The sequence below is a fragment of the Scyliorhinus canicula genome, chromosome 5 (genome assembly GCF_902713615.1).
Source record: "Scyliorhinus canicula chromosome 5, sScyCan1.1, whole genome shotgun sequence".
In the NCBI taxonomy this organism is placed as follows: Eukaryota; Metazoa; Chordata; class Chondrichthyes; order Carcharhiniformes; family Scyliorhinidae; genus Scyliorhinus; species Scyliorhinus canicula.
This window is the reverse complement of record NC_052150.1, coordinates 166,451,249-166,476,483: the sequence shown is the minus strand read 5'-3', so window position 1 is coordinate 166,476,483 and position 25,235 is coordinate 166,451,249. Positions and strand designations below refer to the sequence as shown.

Genomic DNA, 25,235 nt, shown 5'->3' with positions numbered 1-25,235 from the left:
CAATAAATTGTGGCGCTAACAATTATACTCAAAGCCGAGAGACTAGTACAATAGAGGCTTTATTGCTGTACGATGTTGTCCCTCCATCCGCAACTGTAGACTGAGGGTCTGAGCAGCTCTCATACATATTTATACACAAGCTCCCTGTGGGCGGAGCTAGCCGGCAGGGGCTGACCGGAGGAACCTGTATTACAGGTACAGGCATACATCCCCCTACTGCAGTACACATAACTACAGTGGTTATCTCACCACATTCACCCCCTGTAAAAAATGAGTCCGGCGGGGGTGACATGTAACTCTAATACAAAGGATGCTATTTACAAGAGGGTGCAACAAGGAAAATCAAGAGTCCATCCGGTTAGCAGGTTACAGGTTGAGCCGAATCGGTGGTCGGACGTTCCGCTGTGATCGGCGTAGCTGTGGTGGTGACGTCGGCACAGGCGGTGATGGCCCCGATGGTGCAGGTGCTGGCGGTGTTGGTGCTGGCTGCTGGCGGGATGACTCCGAGAGCAAGCCGAAATCTTCCATGTCCTCCAGGGTGGGCAGGGGGATGAGGGATGGACCTGATGGGGACGAATAGGGGGGCGCAGGGGTTGGCGCAGGAAGGGGTGTGGGCATGGGATCGGCACCTGAGGGAGCCAGGTCCCGGAGCGAGACTGTGTCCTGGCGGCCGTCGGGGAACTCCACGTAGGCATACTGAGGGTTGGCGTGGAGAAGGCGTACTTTGTCCACCAGGGGTTCCGCCTTGTGGTGCCGTACATGCCTATGGAGAAGGACTGGGCCCGGAGTCGTGAGCCAAGTCGGGAGCGACACTCCGGATGTGGACTTCCTAGGGAAGGCAAAAACACGTTCATGGGGTGTACTGTTAGTTGCGGTGCACAGTAGCGACCGAATGGAATGGAGCGCGTCAGGGAGGACCTGCTGCCAGCGAGCGGCTGGGAGGTTCCTGGACCGTAGGGCCAGCTGGACGGCCCTCCATACCGTCCCGTTCTCCCTCTCTACCTGCCCGTTTCCCCGGGGGTTGTAGCTGGTCGTCCTGCTGGAGGCGATACCCCTGCTGAGCAGGAACTGACGCAGCTCATCGCTCATGAATGAGGATCCCCTGTCACTGTGGATATAGTCGGGGAAACCGAACAGGGCGAAAATGGAATCCAGGGCCTTGATGACGGTGGCAGACGTCATATCTGGGCATGGGATGGCAAAGGGGAACCTAGAAAATTAATCGACCACACTAAGGATGTAGGTGTTGCGGTCGGTAGAGGGAAGGGGCCCTTTGAAGTCCACGCTGAGGCGTTCAAAGGGGCGGGATGCTTTCACCAGGCGCGCGCGATCTGGCCGGTAGAAGTGCGGCTTGCACTCCGCACAGATCTGGCAGTCTCTGGTGACTGTCCGTACTTCCTTGACGGAGTAGGGCAGATTGCGGGCTTTGATCAGATGGTACAAGCGGGTGACCCCCGGATGGCAAAGTCTGTCGTGCAAGGCACGGAGCTGGTTCACTTGTGCACTGGCACATGTACCTCGGGAGAGGGCGTCTGGGGGCTCGTTGAGCTTGCCGGGGTGATACAAGATCTCGTAGTTAAAGGTGGAGAGCTCGATTCTCCACCACAAGATTTTGTCATTCTTGATCTTGCCCCGCTGCGTGTTGTTGAACATGAAGGCTACCGACCGTTGGTCAGTGAGGAGAGTGAATCTCCTGCCGGCCAGGTAATGCCTCCAGTGCCGCACCGCTTCAACGATTGCCTGGGCTTCCTTTTCGACAGAGGAATGCCGAATTTCGGAGGCGTGGAGGGTGCGTGAAAAGAATGCCACGGGTCTGCCGGCTTGATTCAGCGTGGCGGCATGGGCGACATCTGAAGCGTCGCTCTCTACTTGGAAAGGCAGAGTCTCGTCTACGGCGTGCATCCCCGCCCTGGCTATGTCAGATCGAATGCAGGCGAAGGCCTGTTGTGCCTCGGCCGAGAGGGGAAAATGTGTGGACTGGATAAGTGGCCGGGCCTTGTCTGCGTATTGCGGGACCCACTGGGCGTAATAAGAGAAAAACCCAAGGCAGCGTTTGAGGGCCTTGGGGCAGTGGGGAATTGGGAGCTCCATGAGGGGGCGCATGCGGTCGGGATCGGGCCCCAGTAGTCCGTTTTGGACTACGTAGCCAAGGATGGCTAAGCGGCCTGTGCGGAACACGCATTTCTCCTTGTTGTACGTGAGATTAAGGAGAGATGCGGTGTGGAGGAATTTATAAAGGTTGGCATCATGGTCCTGCTGGTCATGGCCGCAGATGGTGACATTGTCGAGGTACGGGAAGGTGGCCTGCAATCCGTACCGGTCAACCATTCGGTCCATTTCTCGCTGAAAGACCGAGACCCCATTCGTGACGCCGAAGGGAACCCTCAGAAATTGGTACAGACGACCGTCCGCCTCAAAGGCAGTGTAGGGACGGTCCGATTTACGGATGGGGAGCTGGTGGTAGGCAGATTTCAGGTCAATAGTAGAGAAGACCCGGTACTGTGCAATCTGATTGACCATATCAGAAATGCGGGGGAGGGGGTACGCGTCGAGCTGCGTGTACCGGTTGATGGTCTGGCTGTAGTCCACGACCATCCTGTGCTTCTCCCCGGTCTTAACCACTACCACCTGGGCTCTCCAAGGGCTGTTGCTGGCCTCGATGATACCCTCCCGAAGCAGCCGCTGGACTTCGGACCTGATGAAGGCCTTGTCCTGGGTGCTGTACCGTCTGCTCCTGGTGGCGACGGGCTTGCAATCCACAGTCAGATTGGCAAAGAGGGAGGGGGGCTCGACCTTGAGGGTCGCGAGGCCGCAAACGGTGAGGGGAGGTAGGGGTCCACCGAATTTGAGGGTGAGGCTCTGGAGATTGCACTGGAAATCCAGGCCTAGTAGGAGTGAAGTGCAGAGGTCGGGGAGAATGTACAGACGGAAACGGTCGAATTCCACACCCTGTACAGTGAGTTTAACCAGGCAGAAACCCCGGATCGGGACAGAGTGGGAACCGGAGGCAAGGGAGATCTGCTGGTCGGCGGGATGGATCGCAAGGGAATAGCGCCTTACCGTGTCCGGGTGGACGAAGCTCTCGGTGCTCCCGGAGTCGATGAGGCAGGAGGTCACATGGCCGTTGACCAGCACCGATGTTGAAGACGGTGCCAGGTTGCGAGGACGGGACTGGTCGAGCGTAACGGAGGCGAGCAGTGGTTGGTGGGCGGTTGAGTCAGATGAGTCCGACGAGGAGCGGTAGCGACCCGCGTCCCGTGATGGCGGCCCCTGGAGACGAGATGGCGGCATCCGCAGTACCTGTGGGTAAAATGGCGGCGTCCATGGCGCGCACGTTATGGGGTCGGAACAAAATGGCGGCGCCCATGGAACGCACATGGCTGTGGTGGATGAAGATGGCGGCGCCCATGGTGCGCACATGGCGGGGGCGGCAAAAGATGGCGGCGCCCACTGATCGCACGTGGGGTCAGGGGAAGCGGACGGCGGGGCCAATTGAGGGAGCGGCTGAGGCGTGGGGACCGGCGGCGCAATAGCGGCGACCGTCCGGGACTGACATACCGCTGCAAAGTGGCCTTTCTTTCCACAAGCTTTGCAGGTCGCTGTGCGGGCCGGGCAGCGCTGGCGAGGGTGCTTCTGTTGGCCGCAGAAGTAACAGTGGGGACCCCCAGGGGGTGCGGTGTGGTGGGCAGCGCAGGCATAGTGCGCGGGGGCGGCTGCTGGGGGGGCCGTTTGCGGGGTCCACGAGGGGTGGGACGGATGGGCCTGGGGAGCCGTTTGCGGGGTCCACGAGGGGTAGGACGGGTGGGCCGAGTGGCTAGCGGAGTAAGTGTGCGCACTACGGGAGGCGGCCGTCATGGAGAGCGCCAGGGCCTTTGTGGCCGCGAGGTCGGGGGCGACCCCTTCCAGCAGTCGTTGCCGGATGGGGTCCGATGCAATGCCTGTAACGAAGGCATCGCGCATGAGTAAATCCGAATGTTCCGCGGCTGTGAGGGCCCGGCAGTCGCAGTCTCGTACCAGAGGTATAAGGGCCCTCCAGAAGTCCTCAATCGACTCACCCGGCTGCTGGACGCGAGTAGAAAGTTGATGCCTCGCAAACAGGGTGTTCGTCGATGGTGCATAATTCTCCTTGAGCAGTTCCATAGCTGCGGTGTAGTCGGTCGCATCTCGAATGAGCGGAAAGACGCTGGAGCTAAGTCTGGAGTACAGGAGTTGCTTTTTCTGAGCCTCCGTCGGGGGAGGGTGTGCTGAAGAGATGTAGGCCTCTAAGACTGCGAGCCAGTGATCAAAGTCTTTTCTGCCGTGAGGCGAATGTGGATCCAGCTGCAGACGGTCAGGCTTGACTCTGATGTCCATGGTGACTGGGAAATCGTACAGCAATAAATTGTGGCGCTAACAATTATACTCAAAGCCGAGAGACTAGTACAATAGAGGCTTTATTGCTGTACGATGTTGTCCCTCCATCCGCAACTGTAGACTGAGGGTCTGAGCAGCTCTCATACATATTTATACACAAGCTCCCTGTGGGCGGAGCTAGCCGGCAGGGGCTGACCGGAGGAACCTGTATTACAGGTACAGGCATACATCCCCCTACTGCAGTACACATAACTACAGTGGTTATCTCACCACAATACTCCATCCTCCTTGCAATAAATTTGCCTTCCTAATTACTGTATGTGTTTCATTAAATGAAATGAAATGAAAATTGCTTATTGTCACAAGTAGGCTTCAATGAAATTACTGTGAAAAGCGAATTGAACCGTGCTGCTGGCCTGCCTTGGTCTGCATTAACAGCCAGCTCTTTAGCCCTGTATACCGTGTTTATTTTTCTTTTGTTCTTCATGGTAACAAGCTTAGGTTTTTTGTTTCTGTTTCATTTGGGATGGGAGAGGGGGGGGCGGTTCTTGGTTCTCGATGGGTTGTTTGTCTGGTGTCTGGGGTTTGGGACTGAGGAGGGAGGGTAGGAGGTGGGGCAGAGGGGTAATTTGCTGACGGTGACAGTCCCTTTGTTTTTGAACTACCACAAAGGGGGTAATGGTGGTCTTTTTAGGTGGGTCTGGAGCTGGTGCAGGTTGCGACCGTGCCAGATTGCCTCACAAGGGGGAATATGGCTGATCCGAGGAAGGGGAAGGCAGGGGTCAGAGGCCCTATCCATTTGGTAACATGGAATGAGATAGGATTAAATGGCCCAGTTAAATGATCCTGGGTGTTTGTCCTTATGAAAAGTTTGAAAGCTGATGTGATTTTTTTACAAGAGACCCATCTGAGAGTCAGGGATCAGACAAGATGGTGGAAAAGATGGGTGGGGCAAATGTATCACTCGAGTTTTGAATTAAGATGCGGGAGACCGTGGTGCTGATTAACAAGAGGGTGGCTTTTTCTGCGGTTAACATTTTAGCAGACTCGGGAGAGAGATATGTAATTGTTAGTCGGGTGTTAGCTGGCACGCCGGTGGTTTTGGTCAAAGTGGATACACCAAATTTGGATAGGTTGACCTTCCCAGAGGTGCAACAGAAGAAAAGACAGGAGCTGGAGACACCGATTAGGCAAGAGGAGATCGTGAATTGTATTTCTTTAATGCAGATGGGCAAAGCACTCGGTCCTGATGGGTTCCCTATTGAACTTCATAAACAATTCGTTGGTCTGTTTGTTCCACTTCTGCGGAATATATTAATGATTCTCTGTCCTGGAGGAATGTTGCCAGCCCGCTGGCATAGGCATCAATTTACTTGATTCTGAAAAAGGACAAGAATCCCACAAAATGTGGGTTGTTCCGACCTATTTCTCTGTTAAACGCTGATGCTAAGTTGCTGGCTAAGGTGTTGGCGACTCATTTGGAGCCTTGCCTGCCGGAGGTGATTTTGGAGGAGCAGACGGGATTTACTTTAGGAGGTTGTTGAACATGGTGTAGTCACCCTCCTCAGTGACCGAACCAGAGGTGATTATTTCAATGGAAGCAGAAAAGGCATTAGATAGGTTTGAGTTGGGGTATCTATTCGAGATTCTGAGGCGGTTTGACTTTGAGCCATAATTTATATCTTGGATTTGGCTTTTATATAGGGCCCCCACTGCGAGTGTTTGTACTGATCCTCTGAGCCCAGGGTACTTTCAGCTGAACAGTGGTACAAGACAGTTGTGCCCATTATCTCCATGGTTGTTTGCCTTAGCGATCGAGCCGCTATCCATTGCGCTGAGGTAATCTACCAGCTGGAGTGGAATAAAGCGTGGAAGGAGGGAACATAGGGGGGGGGGGATTCTATCAGCCCGGGGCCGGACGGGAGAATTGCCGCGGCCAGCGCGATTCGCGCCACCCCACCCCGACACCGGGACGCGATTCTCCGCAGAGCTCTACAGGGCCCCCCCCCAGGCGATTCTCGGCCCGGCATGGGCTGAGCGGCCGTAACAGAAAACCCGAGTCCCACCGGCCCCATTCTAATCTGCTCTTAGCCGGCGGGACCTCGGCGGGGAAGGGTCTGGGGGCAGCCTGTGGGGGGTAGGGGGGTCCGACCCCGGGGGGGGGGCCTCTATTGTGGCCCGGCCCACGATCGGGGCCCACCGATTGGCGGACAGGCCTCTCGGACTGGGGGCCTCTTTTCTTCTGCGCCGGCCCCTGTAGCCCTATGCCAAGTTGCGTCGGTGCCGGCGAAGAGAAGGGAGCCATTGTGCATGCGCGCATTGGTGCCGGTACCACTGCGCATGCACGCGTTGGCACCGGTGCCGCTGCGAATGCGCGGACCCCGCGGCGCCCAGCTGACACCGGGATCAGCAGTTGGAGCAGCGTGGGTCGCTCCAGTACCGTGCTGGCCCTCTGTAGGGGCCAGAATTGCTGATCCTGAGGCCATGTTGATGCTGTCGGGAAACGTGATGGCGTTTCCAGTGGCGTCAAACTTCGCCTCAGGATCATAGAATCCCGCCCAGGGTGTCCTTGTATGCGGACGATTTGTGTTATACATCATGGACCCAATCTCCAATGTGGGGGAGATAATGGCGGTGCTCAGGAAGTTTGGCTCCTTTTCAGGGTATAAGTTAAACCAGGGCATGAGCAAATGTCATTTTCTTCCTGCGAACTCCCCGGAGAAGGGAGCAGATCTGGGGAGGCTACCGTTACGTCCGTCCAGGACAAATTTCCAATATCTGGGAATTTGGGTGGCCCATGATTGGGCCTCACTCCATAAACTTAACTTGGCCAATCTGGTGGATGGGGTGAACGCTGATTTGAAGAGATGGGATACCCTTCCTCTGACCTTGGTGGGAAGAGTAGATGGTGAAGATGAATATTCTCCCAAGGTTTTTGTTTCTGTTCCAGTGCCTCCCAATCTTTGTTTTGAAGGCTTTCTTTGACAGCTCATTCCTCAGGTGAATACGCTCCAAAAGCTAGTGATTCGAAACAAACCTGTTGGACTTTAACCTGGTGTTGTATGACTTTTTACTGCGCCCACCCCAGTCCAACGCCGGCATCTCCACATAATTTCTTTGGTAGGGTTAATAAAGTTAATATATACTTTTGTTGCAGCGGGTAAGACCCCTTGGGTTCGCAGGACATTTCTGCATAGGGATAGACAATCAGGGGGGGATGGCACTACCTAATATTCTGTGTTATTATTGGGTGGCAAACATTAAGAAGGTATGGGGGTGGTTTAAGGATCCGGACTGCATATGGAGGAAGCACAGTGGTTACCACTGCTGCCTCACAACGCCAGGGACCCGGGTTCGAATCCAACCTCAGGTGACGGTCCCTGTGGAGTTTGAACATTTTCCCCATGTATGCGTGTGTTTGCTCCGTGTGCTCTGGTTTCCTCCCCAGTCCAAAAACTTGCAGGTTAGGTGGAGTGGCCATGCTAAATTGTCCCTGAGGGTGGAGTTTCAGGATATGGTGGGTGATTGGGCCTGGCTAGGGTGGTCTTTCGAAGGGTTGATGCAGACGCAAAAGCTGAATGGTCTCCTTCTGCACTGTAGGGATTCTATGGTTCTATGCTTATATGACTTTGTGCAAAGGATCAAGTCTGAGGGCCCTTGCTACAGCTCTGCTCCCCTTTGATGAGCCAAGTGGTAATAGCCTCTTTGAGGATTTGGAATCAATTTAGTCAGCATTGGACTTCCGGTTGCGGCTATGACCAGCTAAGTCGCACGTTTGGCTGCTCCTGCTACAAAGGTGTTTTCGGGCCGATTGGAGGGCCCCAACGGCGCTGTAAGGACAAATCCCGGTGGGGGAAGGCTCCCTGAAGAGAACCAGACCAACTTTATGGTCGGTACCCGGAGTGGGGTGGTAAAGAAAGCAACAGCAGCTCCCAAAAAAAAGCGGGGGAAGAAGACCAAAATGGCGGCCGGTGGCGCACCCGAGGAATGGAGGAAATGGGCGGAGGAGCAGCAGGCCGCTCTCCTGCGCTTCTTTACGGAGCTGAAAATGGAGCTCTTGGAGTCAATGAATGCGACGACCACCAGGCTGATGGGAGCCCAGGCGACCCAAGAGGCGTCGATTCGGGAGCTGCAACAGGAGATGACTGTGAGGGAGGAGGAGGCCACGGTCCTCGTGGGAAAGGTAGAGGTGCACGAGGCACTCCACCTGAAATGGCAGAGCCGTTTTGAGGAGCTGGATACCCGAATGAGGCGGAAGAACCTGAGGATCCTGGGCCTGGCAGAAGGCCTGGAGGGGTCAGACCTCCCGGGATATGTAGCAGAAATGCTGAGCTCCCTGATGGGGGCAGGGGCCGTCCCCTCGCCCCTGGAGCTGGAAGAGGCCTACAGGGTCATGGCTAGGAGGCCAAGAGCAAATGAGCCCCCGAGGGCGGTGCTGGTGCGGTTCCAGCGACTCAGCGACCGTGAGAGAGTGCTGGAGTGGGCCAAGAGGGAAAGGAGCAGCAAGTGGGAGAATTCGACGGTGAGGGTCTACCAGGACTGGAGTGCGGAGGTGGCAAAGCGGCGGGCCCGGTACAACCGGACGAAGGCGGTGCTACATGCAAAACGGATCAGGTTCGGAATGCTGCAGCCAGCGCGCTTGTGGGTCACCTACAGGAACCAACACCACTATTTTGAGTCCCCAGAGGAGGCGTGGGCCTTTGTACAGGAAGAGAAACTGGACTCGAATTAGACCCAGGGGATACTTGGCGGCCGTAGCCGCTCGGGTACTTTCAGCTGAATTCTCTGTTTGGATTTTGAACTCTTGCTGTGGTTTTTCTTCTGATGTTTTTTCCCCCTTTGCCAACTTCCCTTAGTTATTGTTATTGTGGTTATTCATGGTTATTTATGGTTATTTATGCTGTTTGGTAGAGGGCGACTGTTAAGTACATCGTTATTTGTTATTTATCTGTTATTTATAATGTTAAGTTGGGGAGGTGGGACGGGGGGGAGAGCAGATCGGGGATATGGGCCCCTAGGGGGGGTTCTTTTACAGGCATGGACGGGGACGGGGGTGGAGCTGAAGATGGCGGGGTGGGGTGTGGCAGGGCGAAAGCGCGGGCTTTCCTCTGTTTTCCCGCGCGTGGGGCAGAGGAGGGGGGAGGGGAGGAGTGCGGGGCGTGGCTAGCAATGGCGACCTTTCCCGCGCTGGAGCGGGGCCAGGGAGGAGTGGCAAGGGGGGGGAGGCCCCCCCCCCCGAGCCGGGGGGAGTCGGAGTGTGGCAGGAGCAGCCGGGTCAGCGTGAACCAGCTGACTTACGGGAGTACGATGGAGGGTACATCGCGGCTAGGAGGGGTCCTAGCCTGGGGAGGGGGGAGGGGGGTTAGGGAGGGACACCGGGTTGCTGCTGAAAAGACCAGAAACGGGAAGTGGAGGACTGGAGAGGTGGGGGGAGGGGGACATCGCCATGGGGAGCGGGTCAGGAGGGGAGGGTCGACCCGGGGCGAGCAGGGAACAGGACATGGCTAATCGGCAGGGGAAGGGGGCGGGTCGTCCCGCGACCCGGCTGATCACTTGGAACGTGAGGGGGTTGAATGGGCCGGTCAAGAGATCAAGGGTATTCTCACACCTGAAGGGACTGAAGGCTGATGTAGCAATGTTACAGGAGACCCATTTGAAGGTAGTGGACCAGGTTCGCCTGAGAAGGGGGTGGGTGGGACAGGTGTTCCACTCTGGATTGGACGCAAAGAACCGGGGGGTGGCGATTCTGGTGGGAAAGAGGGTGTCATTCGTGGCGGAGGAGGTGGTGGCGGATAAGGAGGGTAGGTATGTGATGGTGAAGGGTAAGCTGCAGGGGGAGAAAGTGGTGATGGTCAACGTATATGCCCCGAACTGGGATGACGCGGGTTTTATGAGGCGCCTATTGGGCCTCATTCCGGGACTGGAGGCAGGGGGCTTGATCATGGGGGGGGACTTTAACACAGTGCTGGACCCCGGGCTAGACAGATCGAGCTCAAGGACCAATAGGAGGCCGGCAGCGGCAGAAGTGCTGAGGGGGTACATGGAGCAGATGGGAGGAGTAGACCCATGGAGGTTTGGTAGGCCGAGGGCGAGGGAGTATTCCTTTTTCTCCCACGTCCATAGAGTGTACTCCAGAATCGATTTCTTCGTGTTGAGCAGGGGGCTGATCCCGAGGGTACGGGAAGCTGAGTACTCGGCCATTGCGATCTCTGATCATGCACCGCATTGGGTGGATGTGGAAATGGGGGAGGCGCGGGACCAGCGCCCGCTGTGGCGGCTGGATGTGGGGCTGTTAGCGGACGACGAGGTGTGTAAAAGGGTCCGGAAGAGCATTGAGAGCTATCTGGACTTGAATGACACGGGTGAGGTGCAGGTGGGGATGGTCTGGGAGGCCCTGAAGGCAGTGATCAGGGGAGAGCTGATCTCCATAAGGGCGCACAGAGAAAGAAAGGAGAGGCAGGAGAGGGAGAGGCTGGTGGGGGAGCTATTGGAAGTGGATAGGAGATATGCGGAGGCACCAGAGGAGGGGCTGCTGGGAGAACGGCGCAGCCTGCAGGTCAAGTTCGACCTGCTGACCACCAGGAAGGCAGAGACGCAGTGGAGAAGGGCACAGGGCGCGGTCTATGAGTATGGGGAAAAGGCGAGCAGGATGCTGGCACACCAGCTTCGCAAACGAGATGCGGCTAGGGAGATTGGGGGAGTGAAGGAGAGGGGCGGGAAGGTAGTGCAGAAGGGGCAAGAAGTGAACGGGGTCTTCAGGGATTTTTACAAGGAGTTGTATCGGTCTGAGCCGCCGACGAGGAGAGGGGGAATGGAGGACTTCCTAAACAAATTGAGGTTCCCAAGGGTCCAGGAGGGGCTGGTAGAAGGGCTGGGGGCGCCAATAGGGCTAGAGGAGCTAGTCAAGGGAATAGGTCAGATGCAAGCGGGGAAGGCGCCGGGGCCAGATGGGTTCCCGGTGGAATTCTATAAGAAAAATGTGGACTTGGTGGGACCGGTACTGGTACGAGCCTTTAATGAGGCGCGAGAGGGGGGGGTTCTGCCCCCGACAATGTCGCAGGCTCTGATCTCCCTGATATTGAAGCGGGATAAAGACCCCGTGCAGTGCGGGTCCTACAGGCCTATCTCGCTTCTGAACGTGGATGCCAAGTTGCTGGCAAAGATCCTGGCAGCTAGAATAGAGGATTGTGTGCCAGGGGTAATCCATGAGGACCAGACGGGGTTCGTGAAGGGGCGGCAGCTCAACACGAACGTGCGGAGATTGCTGAATGTAATTATGATGCCGGCAGTGGAGGGGGAGGCTGAGATAGTGGTAGCGCTGGACGCGGAGAAGGCATTCGATAGGGTGGAGTGGGAGTACCTGTGGGAGACGTTGGAACGGTTTGGGTTTGGGGAAGGGTTTATTAAGTGGGTGAAGTTGCTCTACTCGGCCCCGACGGCGAATGTAGTGACAAACGGGAGGAGGTCGGAGTATTTCGGGCTCCACCGAGGGACCAGGCAGGGATGTCCCCTATCCCCCCTACTTTTCGCACTGGCGATTGAACCGTTGGCGATGGCACTGAGGGGTTCAGGGGGGTGGAGAGGACTGACTAGGGTAGGGGAGGAACATCGAGTATCGCTGTATGCGGATGATCTACTGCTGTACGTGGCAGACCCAGAAGGGGGAATGCCGGAGATAATGGAACTATTAGCAGAGTTTGGGGACTTTTCGGGGTACAAACTAAATTTGGGCAAAAGCGAGGCTTTTGTGATACACCCGGGGGACCAGGGAGAGGGTATTGGGAGACTCCCCTTCAAGCGAGCAGGAAAGAGCTTTAGGTACTTAGGGGTGCAGGTGGCAAGGAACTGGGGGACCCTCCATAAGTTGAACTTTTCCAGGCTGGTGGAACAGATGGAGGAGGAATTTAAGAGGTGGGACATGGTACCGTTGTCGCTGGCGGGGAGGGTGCAGTCAATCAAAATGACGGTCCTCCCAAGGTTCTTGTTTTTATTTCAGTGCTTGCCCATCTTCCTCCCTAGGGCCTTCTTCAAAAAGGTGACGAGTAGCATCATGAGCTACGTGTGGGCGCATGGCACCCCAAGGGTGAGGAGGGTCTTTTTGGAGCGGAGTAGGGACAGTGGAGGGCTGGCACTGCCCAATCTCTCGGGGTACTACTGGGCGGCAAATGTGTCAATGGTGCGCAAGTGGATGATGGAAGGGGAGGGGGCAGCTTGGAAACGAATGGAGAGGGCGTCCTGTGGCAACACAAGCCTGGGGGCCCTAGTAACGGCACCATGGCCGCTCCCCCCCACGAGGTACACCACGAGCCCGGTGGTGGCGGCCACCCTCAAGATATGGGGGCAGTGGAGGCGACATAGGGGGGAAATGGGAGGTCTGTTGGCGGCGCCAATAAGAGGGAACCATAGATTCATCCCGGGGAACATCGACGGGGGATTTCAGAGCTGGTACAGGGTGGGAATACGGCAGCTGAAGGACCTGTTTATAGAGGGGAGGTTTGCGAGCCTGGGAGGGCTGGAGGAGAAGTTTGAGCTCCCCCCGGGAAACATGTTCAGATATTTACAAGTGAAGGCATTTGCTAGGCGGCAGGTGGAGGGGTTTCCCCTGCTCCCCAGTAAGGGGGCGAGTGATAGGGTGCTCTCGGGGGTCTGGGTCGGAGGGGGGAAGATAGCAGAGATCTACAAGATAATGCAGGAGGCGGAAGCAGCATCAGGGGAGGAGCTGAAAGCCAAGTGGGAAGGGGAGCTGGGAGAGCAGATAGAAGACGGGACGTGGGCGGATGCACTGGAGAAGGTCAACTCTTCCTCCTCGTGTGCGAGACTGAGCCTCATTCAATTTAAGGTGCTGCATAGAGCTCACATGACGGGGACAAGGATGAGCCGGTTCTTTGGGGGTGAGGACAGGTGTGTCAGATGTCTGGGAAGCCCAGCGAACCATGTGCATATGTTCTGGGCATGTCCGGCGCTGGAAGGGTTCTGGAAGGGGGTGGCAAGGACGGTGTCGAAGGTGGTGGGGTCCAGGGTCAAACCAGGATGGGGGCTTGCGATCTTTGGGGTCGGGGTAGAACCGGGGGTACAGGAGGCTAGGGAGGCCGGAATACTGGCCTTTGCGTCCCTAGTGGCTCGACGAAGGATATTAATTCAATGGAAGGACGCGAGGCCTCCAAGCGTTGAAACTTGGATTAACGATATGGCTAGCTATATTCAGCTAGAAAGGATCAAATTTGCCCTGAGAGGGTCGGTACAGGGATTTGCCAGGCGGTGGCAACCTTTCCTTGACTTTTTAGATCAGAGATAGACGTTCGGGGTCGTGGCAGCAGCAACCCGGGGGGGGAGGGGGGGGGGGAGGGGAGGGGGGGGGCAGCAAGGGTCGTGGGGGGACACGCACGACTGTAACGCGGGCAAGTCTGCTCGCTGCTCATGTCTGAAACTGTAGGCTGCCTTGTTGTTAAGGTTGCCTGGGGGGGGGGGGGGGGGGGAGGACTGGTGCGCGCGAGAGGGCGGGCGAGGGAGGGACATTTGCCTAGAGGGATTGTGTTGTAAATAATTTAAAAATTAGTAGGGGTAAATGTCTGTATGGAAAAACTCTTTCAATAAAAATTATTTAAAAAAAAAAAAAAAATTTAGTCAGCATTTTAAATTAGGTACTTTGTCACTGTTGCCACTGATTTGCAGGAACCGTGGGCTGGATTCTCCGCAGCCCCACACCGAAATCGCGTTTGGCGCGGGGGCGGAGAATCCATTTGCACGCCAAGATCGGGCCCGGCGATTCTCCAGGATCCATGAATCGGATTGCTCACAGAGTACTCTATACTGCTGGGGGGGCCATTGCCAGAGGCCCGCTCTGTGATCCTCCGCTTCCAACCGGCCGAGTTCCCACTGGTGTGGTTCTAACTCAGTCTGCGTCCGCCCTGATTGTTGGGGGGGGGGGGGGGGGGGGGGGGGGGGGGGGAGGAATTGGGCACTGGGGGAGGAAGGGGCCTTATGGGCGGCCGGGGGACAGATCAGGCCGGTGGGACCTTCTGGCGCGCAGCTGATCAGGGGGCCTACTTTCTGCAGCTGCCTCCGCAGTCCAAGTCCGCCATGGCGCTCGGCGCGGCCGCTGCAGGCTGCCGCCGTGCGCATCGGCAGACTGGAAACTGGAAGCTAAAGCTGCATGAATCACTCTGGGTCCCTGCTAGCCCCTGTAGGTGAGTGAATTAGCTGATCTTTTATATCATAAACTCGGGAGTGAAACGCCAGCATTCCGGCGTGGGGACATAGTCCCATTTTGGGAGAATCCAGCCCCATAGATTTGTGCCATCTTGTTTAGATTCAACGTTCAGGGCATGGGAGACGGAGGGGTTTGAGAGGTTTAGGGGTACATTTTTGGAGGGTAGTCCTGTTGATCTAGCCGAGGTTTTAGAGAAGTTCCTGCTCTCGAGGGGAAATGTATTCAGATACTTTAAGGTGCACGATTTTGTACGTAAGGAGCTTCCTTCATTTCCCCTGGTACCAGTGCCCTCGCTTACAAATAGGTTTCTGTGCGTGGATGAGCTAGGGGAGGGAAGGATCTCAGGCATCTATGAGCAGATGTTGGTGACAGAGCAGGCATCATTGGGAGATGTGAAGAGGAAGTGGGAGGATGAGCTGGGGGTCTTTGATGGGGGGTGGGGGTGGAGTGAAACTCTTCATAGGGCCAACTTCAGCTCATTGTGTGCAAGGTTAAGTCTCATAAAGTTCAAGGTGGTGCACAGGGTGCACCTGGGTGCACCTGACCAGGGCGTGTATATGTGGGTTCTTCTCGGGAGTGGCGGATAGGTATGACTGTAGGAAGCCGGCAAACCACACGTGCATGTTTTGGTCCAGCCCCAACCTTGTTAATTTTTGGGCCACCTTTATTGAAACACTGTCAGGGATTCTGGGTGTTAAGTTGGAGCCCTGCCCATTGGTGCCCATTTTGGTGTGTTGGACTCACCAGTGCTGCAGACGGGGACAAAGGCAGATGTCTTGACCTTTGCCTCGGAGGTGAGTCTTGCTCAGGTGGAAGTCTTCAATGCTGCCTAAGGCTTCGTCATGCTTAGCGGACCTGATAGAATTCGATCAAATGTGCCATGAGGGGGTTGGCGGATGGGTTTCACTCAAGGTGACAGACGTTAATTGCCTTTTTCAGGCAGTATTTACCGTCAGCTTTTGGGGGGAGGGATGGTTCGGCTAGTCTATTAGGGTCTTTGTAATGGGGAGGGGGGGGGGTACTTGGCAGGGTAGTCTTGGTATAAAAGTGTGTTTGGATGGGTTTTGTTGTATTAGGGTTATTTTTGTAATAATTAAAATTTTGTTGGAATAAAAATATATTTTTAAAAGGTTGGGGGATGGTAAAGGGTGGGGGGGGGGGGATGGAGGATCCTAAAATCAGGGGTGTACAGGGGGGCACGGACTAGAGATCATGACAGCCTGTTCACAATTTCCATAGATGATTTGGAGTTGGGGACCAAGGGCAATGTGTCCAAGTTTGCAGACGACACTAAGATGAGTGGTAAAGCGAAAAGTGCAGAGGATACTGGGAGTCTGCAGAGAGATTTGGATAGGTTAAGTGAATGGGCTAGGGTCTGGCAGATGGAATACAATGTTGACAAATGTGAGGTTTTCCATTTTGGTAGGAATAACAGCAAACGGGATTAGTATTTAAATTATAAAATATTAAAACATGCTGCTGTGCAGAGAGACCTGGGTGTGCTAGTGCATGAGTCACAAAAAGTTGGTTTACAGGTGCAACAGGTGATTAAGAAGGAAAAAGGAATTTCGTCCTTCCTTGCTAGAGGGATGGAGTTTAAGACTAGGGAGGTTATGCTGCAATTGTATAAGGTGTTAGTGAGGCCACACCTGGAGTATTGTGTTCAGTTTTGGTCTCCTTACTTGAGAAAGGACGAACTGGCACTGGAGGGTGTGTAGAGGAGATTGACTAGGTTAATCCCAGAGCTGAAGGGGTTGGATTACAAGGAGAAGTTGAGTAGACTGGGACTGTACTCGTTGGAATTTAGAAGGATGAGGGGGGACCTTAGAGAAACATATAAAATTATGAAGGGAATAGATAGGATAGATGCAGGCAGTTTGTTTCCACTGGCGGGTGAAAGCAGAACTAGGGGGCATAGCCTCAAAATAAGGGGAAGTAGATTTAGGACTGAGTTTAGGAGGAACTTCTTCACCCAAAGGGTTGTGAATCTATGGAATTCCTTGCCCAGTGAAGCAGTGAAGCTCCTTCAATAAATGGTTTTAAGATAAAGATAGATCATTTTTTGAAGAATAAAGGGATTAAGGGTTATGGTGTTTGGGCCGGAAAGTGGAGCTGAGTCCACAAAAGATTAGCCATGATCTCATTGAATGGCGGAGCAGGATCGAGGGGCCAGATGGCCTACTCCTGCTCCTAGTTCTTATGTTCTTTCAAAATGGTGCCCGATCTGTGAGGAGCTGGTCTTGCCAGTGCAGGACAGCTGCCGAAGTGTGGCCGCAGTGGGGAGAAACTTCCCGAGATCCAAAAAAGCTGGCAAAGTGCCAGGGAATAGCCGTGATATCCTCGGCATTGCAGCCACTGAGCCAAATGCGTCCTAAAGTGGATTTTAAATTTTGTCTGCTGAATTGTGCCCATTGAGTTTACCTTTAGTAAGATGGTGTAGTTAATGGGAGAAGCCAGGGGCTGAAGCAGTCAGGTGTTGATTTTCATTTCAGTTAAAGATTTGTCTGTGAACAGACTGGCAGTTTCTCACAAAGCAATTTATTTTAAAAGATGCCTGTGAACAGATCAGCAGTTTCTGAAAAGGCCGGTAGGTTAAACAGCATTTTGACACAGGAAAGAATCTGCAGGCTGGTTCCTAAAGTACCTCTCTTTCTCAAAGTGGTTTATCGAAGACATCTCTTTACAGCAAGTATTCCTGCTTTAGCTAACTGTATTTAAAGTGGATTTTGATCCAAGATGGGTTTTGCTTGAGTGGAGATAAAATATAGAAATTACAACTGTTCCATTGTTATTGCCTCCCCGGACAGGCGACGGAATGTGGCGACTAGGGGCTTTTCACAGTAACTTCATTGAAGCCTACTCGTGACAATAAGCGATTTTCATTTCATTTCATTTTCAACTGGTCATTTTAAATTATTTTCTTTGTGATGATAAGGTTACTTTAGGATTGTGTTAATGATAAATTTTGTTTTAATATTACCATATCCCTATTTGTGCATGAAATCACTCCTGGAGCGAATTATCCTTTCCTCACAATCTTACAATTAAATAAAATATTGGGGTTTCTGACTAGTATCTGAGCAATTGTGGGATCTGGTCCAGGATCATAATGTAGAATTTTTAATTTTTTCAGTTCATAAATATTTTTGGTGCTATTTAACTTTCTGTTTTTCAAAGATGCAACACAACCACAAACAAAGTGAATTATTCAAGACGTCATGGCAGAAGTATATGGCCAGAACAACAAACCATGAAATCTTGAAGGCAAGGTTTTCTTTATTTAGCAAAACAAATATCATCTTAATGCATTTCATTCTTTAAAAAATGGCATTTTGCATTTGAATTGTCCCCGATAATGGGGAATGCTCCCCTTCCTAGGGGGCTAGGTTGACGCCGGAGTGGACCCCGCAGTTCCAGCAGGCGCGGAACGGCCCTCGCAAGTTTGTGCATGCACGGAATGGCCGGCGTGATTCTGCGCATGCACGGAACGGCAGTCGTATTTCCACGCATGCACGCTACAGCCGGCGTATTTCCACGCATGCCCGGGGGACCCCTTCTGCGTGCCGGCCCCCGGGCAATATGGCGGAGCCCTCCAGGGGCCCGGCGCAGAGTAAAATAGGCCCCATCTGAACCAGCCCCCCAACGAACGGTAGGACCCGATCGCGGGCCAGGTCACCATGGGACCTGAGTGGCCTGGAGAATCGCCGGGGGGGGGGGGACCTATCATTGGGCCCGGAGAATCGTCCCGGTGGCCTAAGTATCTGTTTAATGCTGTGATCCATTTGAGGCTTTTTTTTAAGTTAACAGACCACTAAATTAACCATCAATGTACAAGTGTTCACTTTCATTTGAGTACTTTCTATAATGAATGACGTGCTCTCTTTAGCTCAACAATATTGAGAATTAGATTTTAGTTGGTCCTCTGGAGACTGTGCTTTGAATTTGATTTGCAGGGATCCAAAAATAAAATATAGGCAGTCTAACAATTTAGAGGCAGTGGATTGAAGTCCAAGCATCTATTGAACCTTAAAGAAACTAAACAGGTGCCATACTTGTTTTATTGAAATTCTATCTATTGATCCTTTGAAAAAGCAGCAGAGGCCAGTTAATAAGAATAAAATAATTTGGAGCATGAGTAGGCCATTTGACTGCTTCATCATTCACTAACATCATGGCTGACCTGATTGAGGTTTCAACACCACTTTCCTGTCTGCCCCATAACCCATGACTCCTGGGTCAATGGAAAATGAATTCCACTGTTGATCAAGAATCTAGCTAATTCAGACAACCTCAAGACTATTTTATTGAGTTCTGCTCAGTTGGCATCCTTTCTTCAGGTGAAGTCAGATGAGATCATCTGCTCCACGTCTTTTGAGATCTGAACAAGCCAATTTTGGAAAAGCAAAGTTTGCCACATGCCGCACATGAAGTTGTCCTTTTCGATGGTGCAGGCTGAACTCTGAAGCCCTGTTTGCAGGGCTGCAGGGTTTGTCTATTCAGTTTTGCAATGGAATTTAAGTTTATGCGCATGATTGAGTTCGAAACCCTACCAATACCTTTAGCTCAGCAGAGGCTGTTTACACAGCTGTGTACCTTGTTTGATTTAGGGTTTTATGGGAATATAATAGGATTCAATGTTTTCGAATGGCTGTTTGTTTATTATTATTTTGATGGATTGATGAGCACATTACAGAGTTTATTTTCAAGAGGAGTTTCAATGGCTGTGTGTTTGATTGCATTTTTATGAGCTTCTAAGGGGAACAATTTATTTCAACTGGAGTTTGGATTGTTTTATTTTATTTCATGAGCATCTCAGACTTCCTGGTGTTATTATATGTTATTATTGTTCTGTCCATAGTGGATACTAGGTGACAGCAGGGACATGGCTGATATGAGGGGTATGGAGCAGCCAGGTGGGTGGGGGTGACTGATTAGGGCTATGAGGCCTATCAGCCAGCCGTAGAACATTGCCATGAGTCTGGAACTGCATGTAGGCCAGACCAGGTAAGTGCTGCAGATATCCTACCCTAAACCAACAGGTGTCCAGTAGTTGACCATTACTTCTTTTTTATTCCATATTTATTTAGTATTTACCAATTGCTGTGGTGGCATTTGTGCTCACATTACCAAAGCATTTGTTCAGAGAATTACTTGCGTAGTATCATTATCAGCAAGCCACCATTCCTGGAGGCAGAGAGTTGTTAAAAATTTCAGTTAACTTAGGGCTCAGGAGAGTTTGCCGGTTAGTAGTTTAGTGGCAATGTGATGGTGGGAAGGGAAGGTGGATCTCACGGGCAAGCTGAACACACAGGGGTCATGAGGTATAAGAAGGAGAGACACTCAAGAGCAGTGTGAGTTCAGAGTGAGGGCAGGGGAGAGCTTTAAAGGACATTTTGCCTGTTGGATAAAGATCAATGAAGGTGGTTGTAGAGCCAGCTGGTTGGATGGTCTCAACCTGAGAGATGTCCTGTGACTGAAACTACCCATAAGGATTTCTGATCACAAAATCAAACTTGTACATGTCCTGCATGACGAGCATTGTCTCTTTACCTTGGTTTCTTAATTTCAAATGAATTTTTTTTAAGCAAAATGTATGCAGTAAGTTCTTTCATAATAATTACATTTATTTAAATAACTATTCCTCCATTTCTTATAACGTTTATGACTAACATTTTAATTGATTCCTTTTATTTTTAGGAAGCTAAAAATTTTCAAGAACAGATGATAGAATCTTCCGGACCCGAGATAAAAGACCTGCGTATCAATGTCCACAAGACTCATGCTGCAGGTTTATACACAACTGTAAGTAAAACTAATGAACCTTGATTGTTATCAGTGAGTTCCAAGGGATGGTTTAGTAAACTGTCGCTTATATTAAATATTGTTTGCCATAATTTTAAGCTCATCATGCTCATTCTCCTCTGACTTCTCATTCTCCCTAAATCCCACCCTCCAACTAAACTCTTCAACCAATATTTATGGCCATTTCAATGACCTTGTCATCTCACATCATCTTGCTAGTTCCATTGTATTAATTGCAGGCAAGGCTACATCTGATCACTTTCTTGTATAATTCTTCAGCCAAATCCCCCTTCTATATACTAACCCTACCTCCCTCAGAATCAGTCCGTGGAAAACCACTAGTCCCTATTTCACTGTTAATAGACCTTTCAAATCCTAACCTTCTACCCTTTGGCTTTCCATGAGCTACAACATTTCTGCAACTACTGATTTTCTCATCTGCACCCTTCACTTAGTCCCCCAAATAACCGCTGCTTTCACTCAGGCCATTTGCCTGATGTGACTCTCATCTCTGCTCCTTAAATCTAAGGGACATAGACTTGAAAGGATATGGCGGACAACTAGTTTAACGTCTGTCATAAGACATATGCTATTGAGTCTTGGTATTTTCTGTTAAAAAACGTTTTCTATTCCAGGATTCTGAAATGCAGCGATAATCCCTGGCATATTTTCTCTACTGCAAACCGTCTTCTTAAACCCTTCTCCCCTGGCCCCTCCACTCTTGCCACCAACAGGTGTGAGGAATTCATAGACTTCTTATCACTAAGATTGAGACAATCCAATCAACTACCCCATCAAGTCCCTCCTTTCCACTCGTCCAACTGGCCTAGTTTTCTTTAATGGGCCAAAAACAGAAAATACTGGACAGTCTGAGCCGGTCTGATAGCATCTGTGGAGAGAAAAACAGCTAATGTTTTGAGTCTGGATGATTCTTTGCCAAAGAGTCATGCAGATTCGAAATGTTAGATCCCTTTTCTCTCCACAGATGCTGTCAGACCTGTGAGATTGTCCAGTATTTTCTGTTTTTGTTTCAGATTCCAGCATCCGCAGGAATTGCTATTTTCTTTAATGGTCCCCTGCCTAGCTTTTAGCTTATATCTTTCCTTGTTTCTCCCCTATCCTTCTTCATATCCTTTCCCAGCTTACCTTGTCCTTGAGATTACCTTCAAACTCAGTACTTCCAATAAACTGCTGACCACTCAACTTTCCACCTGATCCTCATAATAGCCAAAATTGTAAATAATGAAAATCGCTTATTGTCACAAGTAGGCTTCAATGAAATTACTGTGAAAAGCCCCTAGTCGCCACATTCCGGCGCCTGTTCGGGGAGGCTGGTACGGGAATTGAACCGTGCTGCTGGCCTGCTTTGGTCTGCTTTAAAAGTTAGCTATTTAGCCCAGCGTGCTAAACCAGCCCCTTTTAGTAAGTCTTTCTCTTCATATATTGTCAACCCTTCCTTTAAATCTGTTATCACCCCACTCCTCAAAACACACTTATGACCTCCAATATCTTTGCAAACTACTGCCCACCCTCTCCAAATTCCCTTTCCTCTCCAAAGTCTTTGAACATTTTGTTGTGCCTCCCAAATATGTACCTATCTTTTCCCAAACTCCACGTTGAAAATCTGCCAACCAGATTTCTACCCCTGCTACAATACAGAAATGACTGTCATCAAAGTCACAAATGACATTTAGTGTGACTGAAAAGTCTTCCTTACTCATCCTTCTCATCCAGTCTGTAACTTGACGTGATTGACTACACCAACCCTTTCTCCACCTTTCAACAGCAAGATAGGAATGCTCAAGCCAGGTTCCATTCTTATCTACCTAATCTTAGCTCGAGATCAATTGCAATGGCTTCTCTTCCTAAAAATGCATTGTTATCTTACCATTGTTCCTTCCTATTTTTCCTATTTTTTTATCTACCTACTACTCCTCAGCGACACCATCCAAAGCATCAACAGCATTAGTTTCACAAGTATGGGGCTGGTTTAGCACAGTGGGCTAAATAGCTGACTTGTAATGCAGAATAATGGCTGCAGCGCGGGTTCGATTCCCATACCGGCTTCCCCGAACAGGTGCCAGAATGTGGTGACTAGGGGCTTTTCACAGTAACTTGATTGATGCCTACTTGTGACAATAAGCGATTATTATTATACTGACACCATGCAGCCCTCTTCTCCTTGCCATCACCTCTCTCAACCCCTTCACTGTTTATACGACTGGTTATCCAACATCCAAAATTGGTTGAGCAGAAACTTTCTTCATTTGACTATTGGGAAGACTGAAGCCATTGCTTTGCTCCCTGCTACAAATTATGCTCCCTAGTTACCAACTCCGTTCCACCCTCTGGCAATTGTCTAGGACTAAACCAGCCTGCTCGCCACCTTGGAGTTATGTTTGTCTCTGAGATGAACTTCCAACCACATATTCATGTCATCAATAAAATAAAATCAGCAAATTTCCAACTCCACAACATTGACTTTGTCACTGCCTCAGCTCACCTGCTCCGAAAACCCTTATTCATGCTTTTATTACCTCTAAACGTGACTATTTCAACATACTCCTGGCTGGTCTCCCATATTCTAACTCACATAAATTTGATGAACCAAATTCCTGCTGCCTAATTCACACCAAGTCCCTATGTTTGCTCACCTACATTGACTTCTATGTCCTAATTTAAAAATTCTCATGGCTTCACTCCAACAGGCACTGTAATTTCCACCATCCCCATACCCCTCTGAGATATCTGCACTCATCCAATTTTGACTGTCCCCAACTTTGATTATTCTATCATGTCTAGGCCCTAAGCTCTGGAATTCCATTGCTAAACCGCTCTGAATTCCTACCTTACTCTCCTCCTTTAAGACACTATTTAAAACCTCCCTCTTAATGCCTGCTCATGACAATGTGGTTCTTTGTGGACCCTGCTGCATTTCATCATCAAATGGTAAACCTAGTCGTGGCTGCCACTCTACTGTTCAAAGATCCCTCAGTTGTTGAGTCTCATCTCCAGGCCACTCCTGATGCCGCTAGTTGGGTGCCTCTAACACAAAGTGGGAACCGGAAACAAAAATGATCTAAGCCCTAGTTTCCTGATCCTAGATTGAAACAAGTCTCTGTAATGACGACATAGCATGACCTTCGAGTTGAATTTACCCCTGCAAAGCATTACATTTTTTTACTTTTACTCCATCTGTTATTATGAAGAATGTTTATTTGGACCACACAGCTTTCTGCTATAATATTTTGCTCATAAATTTCCTATTTTTCTCTCCTGGTTTAATTACTTTACATATATGAGTTCTCACTTTACCTGCAATGCCTAAAGTACAGTTTCTGATTGTTAATATTACTCTCTTCTCCTGTTTGTGTTTGATCTATTAACTGTGCAGTTTCAGTATCCCTTCTCTGAAATTCTGAAAACCGATGTGATGTCATGAGTGGGAAATCTCGCAAAGCTCCCAGGTGCTGACAGTTCCCAGCATGCTGCACATGTGCAGTTCCCAACATTATGCACACGTGTAGTTTCCAATGTTCCGTACATGTACAGTTCCCAATGCGCATCACACGTGCACAGTTCCCAATGTGCCGCACATGCACAGTATATTCCAAAATCTATAAAATTCCAAAATCCAATACACACTCAGCCACAAGCATTTTGGATAAGGGACTTTCAACTTGTACTACCTTGCCACCTTCTGATCACCCTACTAATCCTATCTGTCTCAACTGTCTTCAGATGGAGCTTGTACAACATTACAGCCCCTTCTTGTACCATGACTAATGGAACCCCAATTTTCCACACCATTCTTCAGATACATGTTCATCTTCATAATTTGCTTATCACAATGTCAAAATGCATGTCGCTTGGTTAATAATCCAGAGGGAAACAAATCCAGTGGGAAATGCCAACTTGTCTTTTGGTCCACAGAAGCTATCCAATCTGCTGAAAATGTTCAGAATTTTGTTTGTTTTTTTAAAAAGAGGACAAAAGAATAAAATTTAACATGAAGTAATGCAAAGTTATTTTAAAGAATCTATAGAACCAGAAGATGCAAAGTTTAAATTCATCAGCAACAAGGATGCACATGTAATTTGTAAATTATATGACAACTTTTTCCTCAGGAAACATAACTTGTAAAATTTACTTAAAACAATGTTCCCACTTTCATTTTGAAAGCTTGAGGCACTGACATTATTGTACAGTTTTAATAAGAGCAGAACCATCAGCATACTATATAATGGAAGGTCAGCGATTAATATTTCTGTTTTGTTTTCCCATCAGGGTTTTTGGGGACGTTTGGTGTCAATAGAAACCACACCGCCAGAGTTATTAGGAGGTCCATTTTCGCCTGTAAATCTTAAAATAAAGGGAACTTGCAGAAATAATTCAACAATGAAAACTGGGGATGCTGGAAACAAGCCATGTTCTCTATCTGTAAAATGAGTACTACATATTAATTAAAATAAATCCTTCACAGATACAGTTTGTAGACCTTTATCGTGTTTGTCTTTTTAATTAATTATGAAGAGCAAATTCTAAACTGCAAATTGTTTTCAGATAACTAGTTATTTATATGGTGCTTTAAGGTATGATTGAATGATAAAAAGAACACAAAGAGCAAAATGGTGGAAAATATTTTAAAAGCAGGAAAACAAAAGGCACTCGGGTAGCACCTGTAGCAGGAACAGACAATTTAATATTTCAGTTCTGATGATGGGTCTGAAATGTGAACTTGTCTGTTGTTACCTAACTGCTCTTATATATTTTCTGTTTTATAAAAGAGGACACATGAAATTGGACTCCATGTAATGTCTGGCTGTTTTGAGGACCATGAACGTCCATTGAGTAAATTCACCAATCCGGT

At 50.5% G+C, this 25,235-nt stretch overlaps 1 protein-coding gene across 3 annotated transcripts in view; it reads left to right on the top strand.

The window, feature by feature from the left end:
* The window catches only part of LOC119966403 (cilia- and flagella-associated protein 69-like), a 181,266-nt gene extending 156,398 nt beyond the window's left edge, over nucleotides 1-24,868 (top strand). For all 3 annotated transcript variants that reach the window (XM_038798012.1, XM_038798011.1, XM_038798013.1), the window contains 3 exons: nucleotides 17,741-17,827; nucleotides 20,261-20,365; nucleotides 24,653-24,868. In XM_038798012.1, coding sequence (XP_038653940.1) covers nucleotides 17,741-17,827; nucleotides 20,261-20,365; nucleotides 24,653-24,814 — 354 coding nt within the window. In that variant the 3' untranslated portion in view covers nucleotides 24,815-24,868. The remainder of the gene's footprint in view (nucleotides 1-17,740; nucleotides 17,828-20,260; nucleotides 20,366-24,652) is intronic.
* Nucleotides 24,869-25,235: the final 367 nt, after the last annotated feature.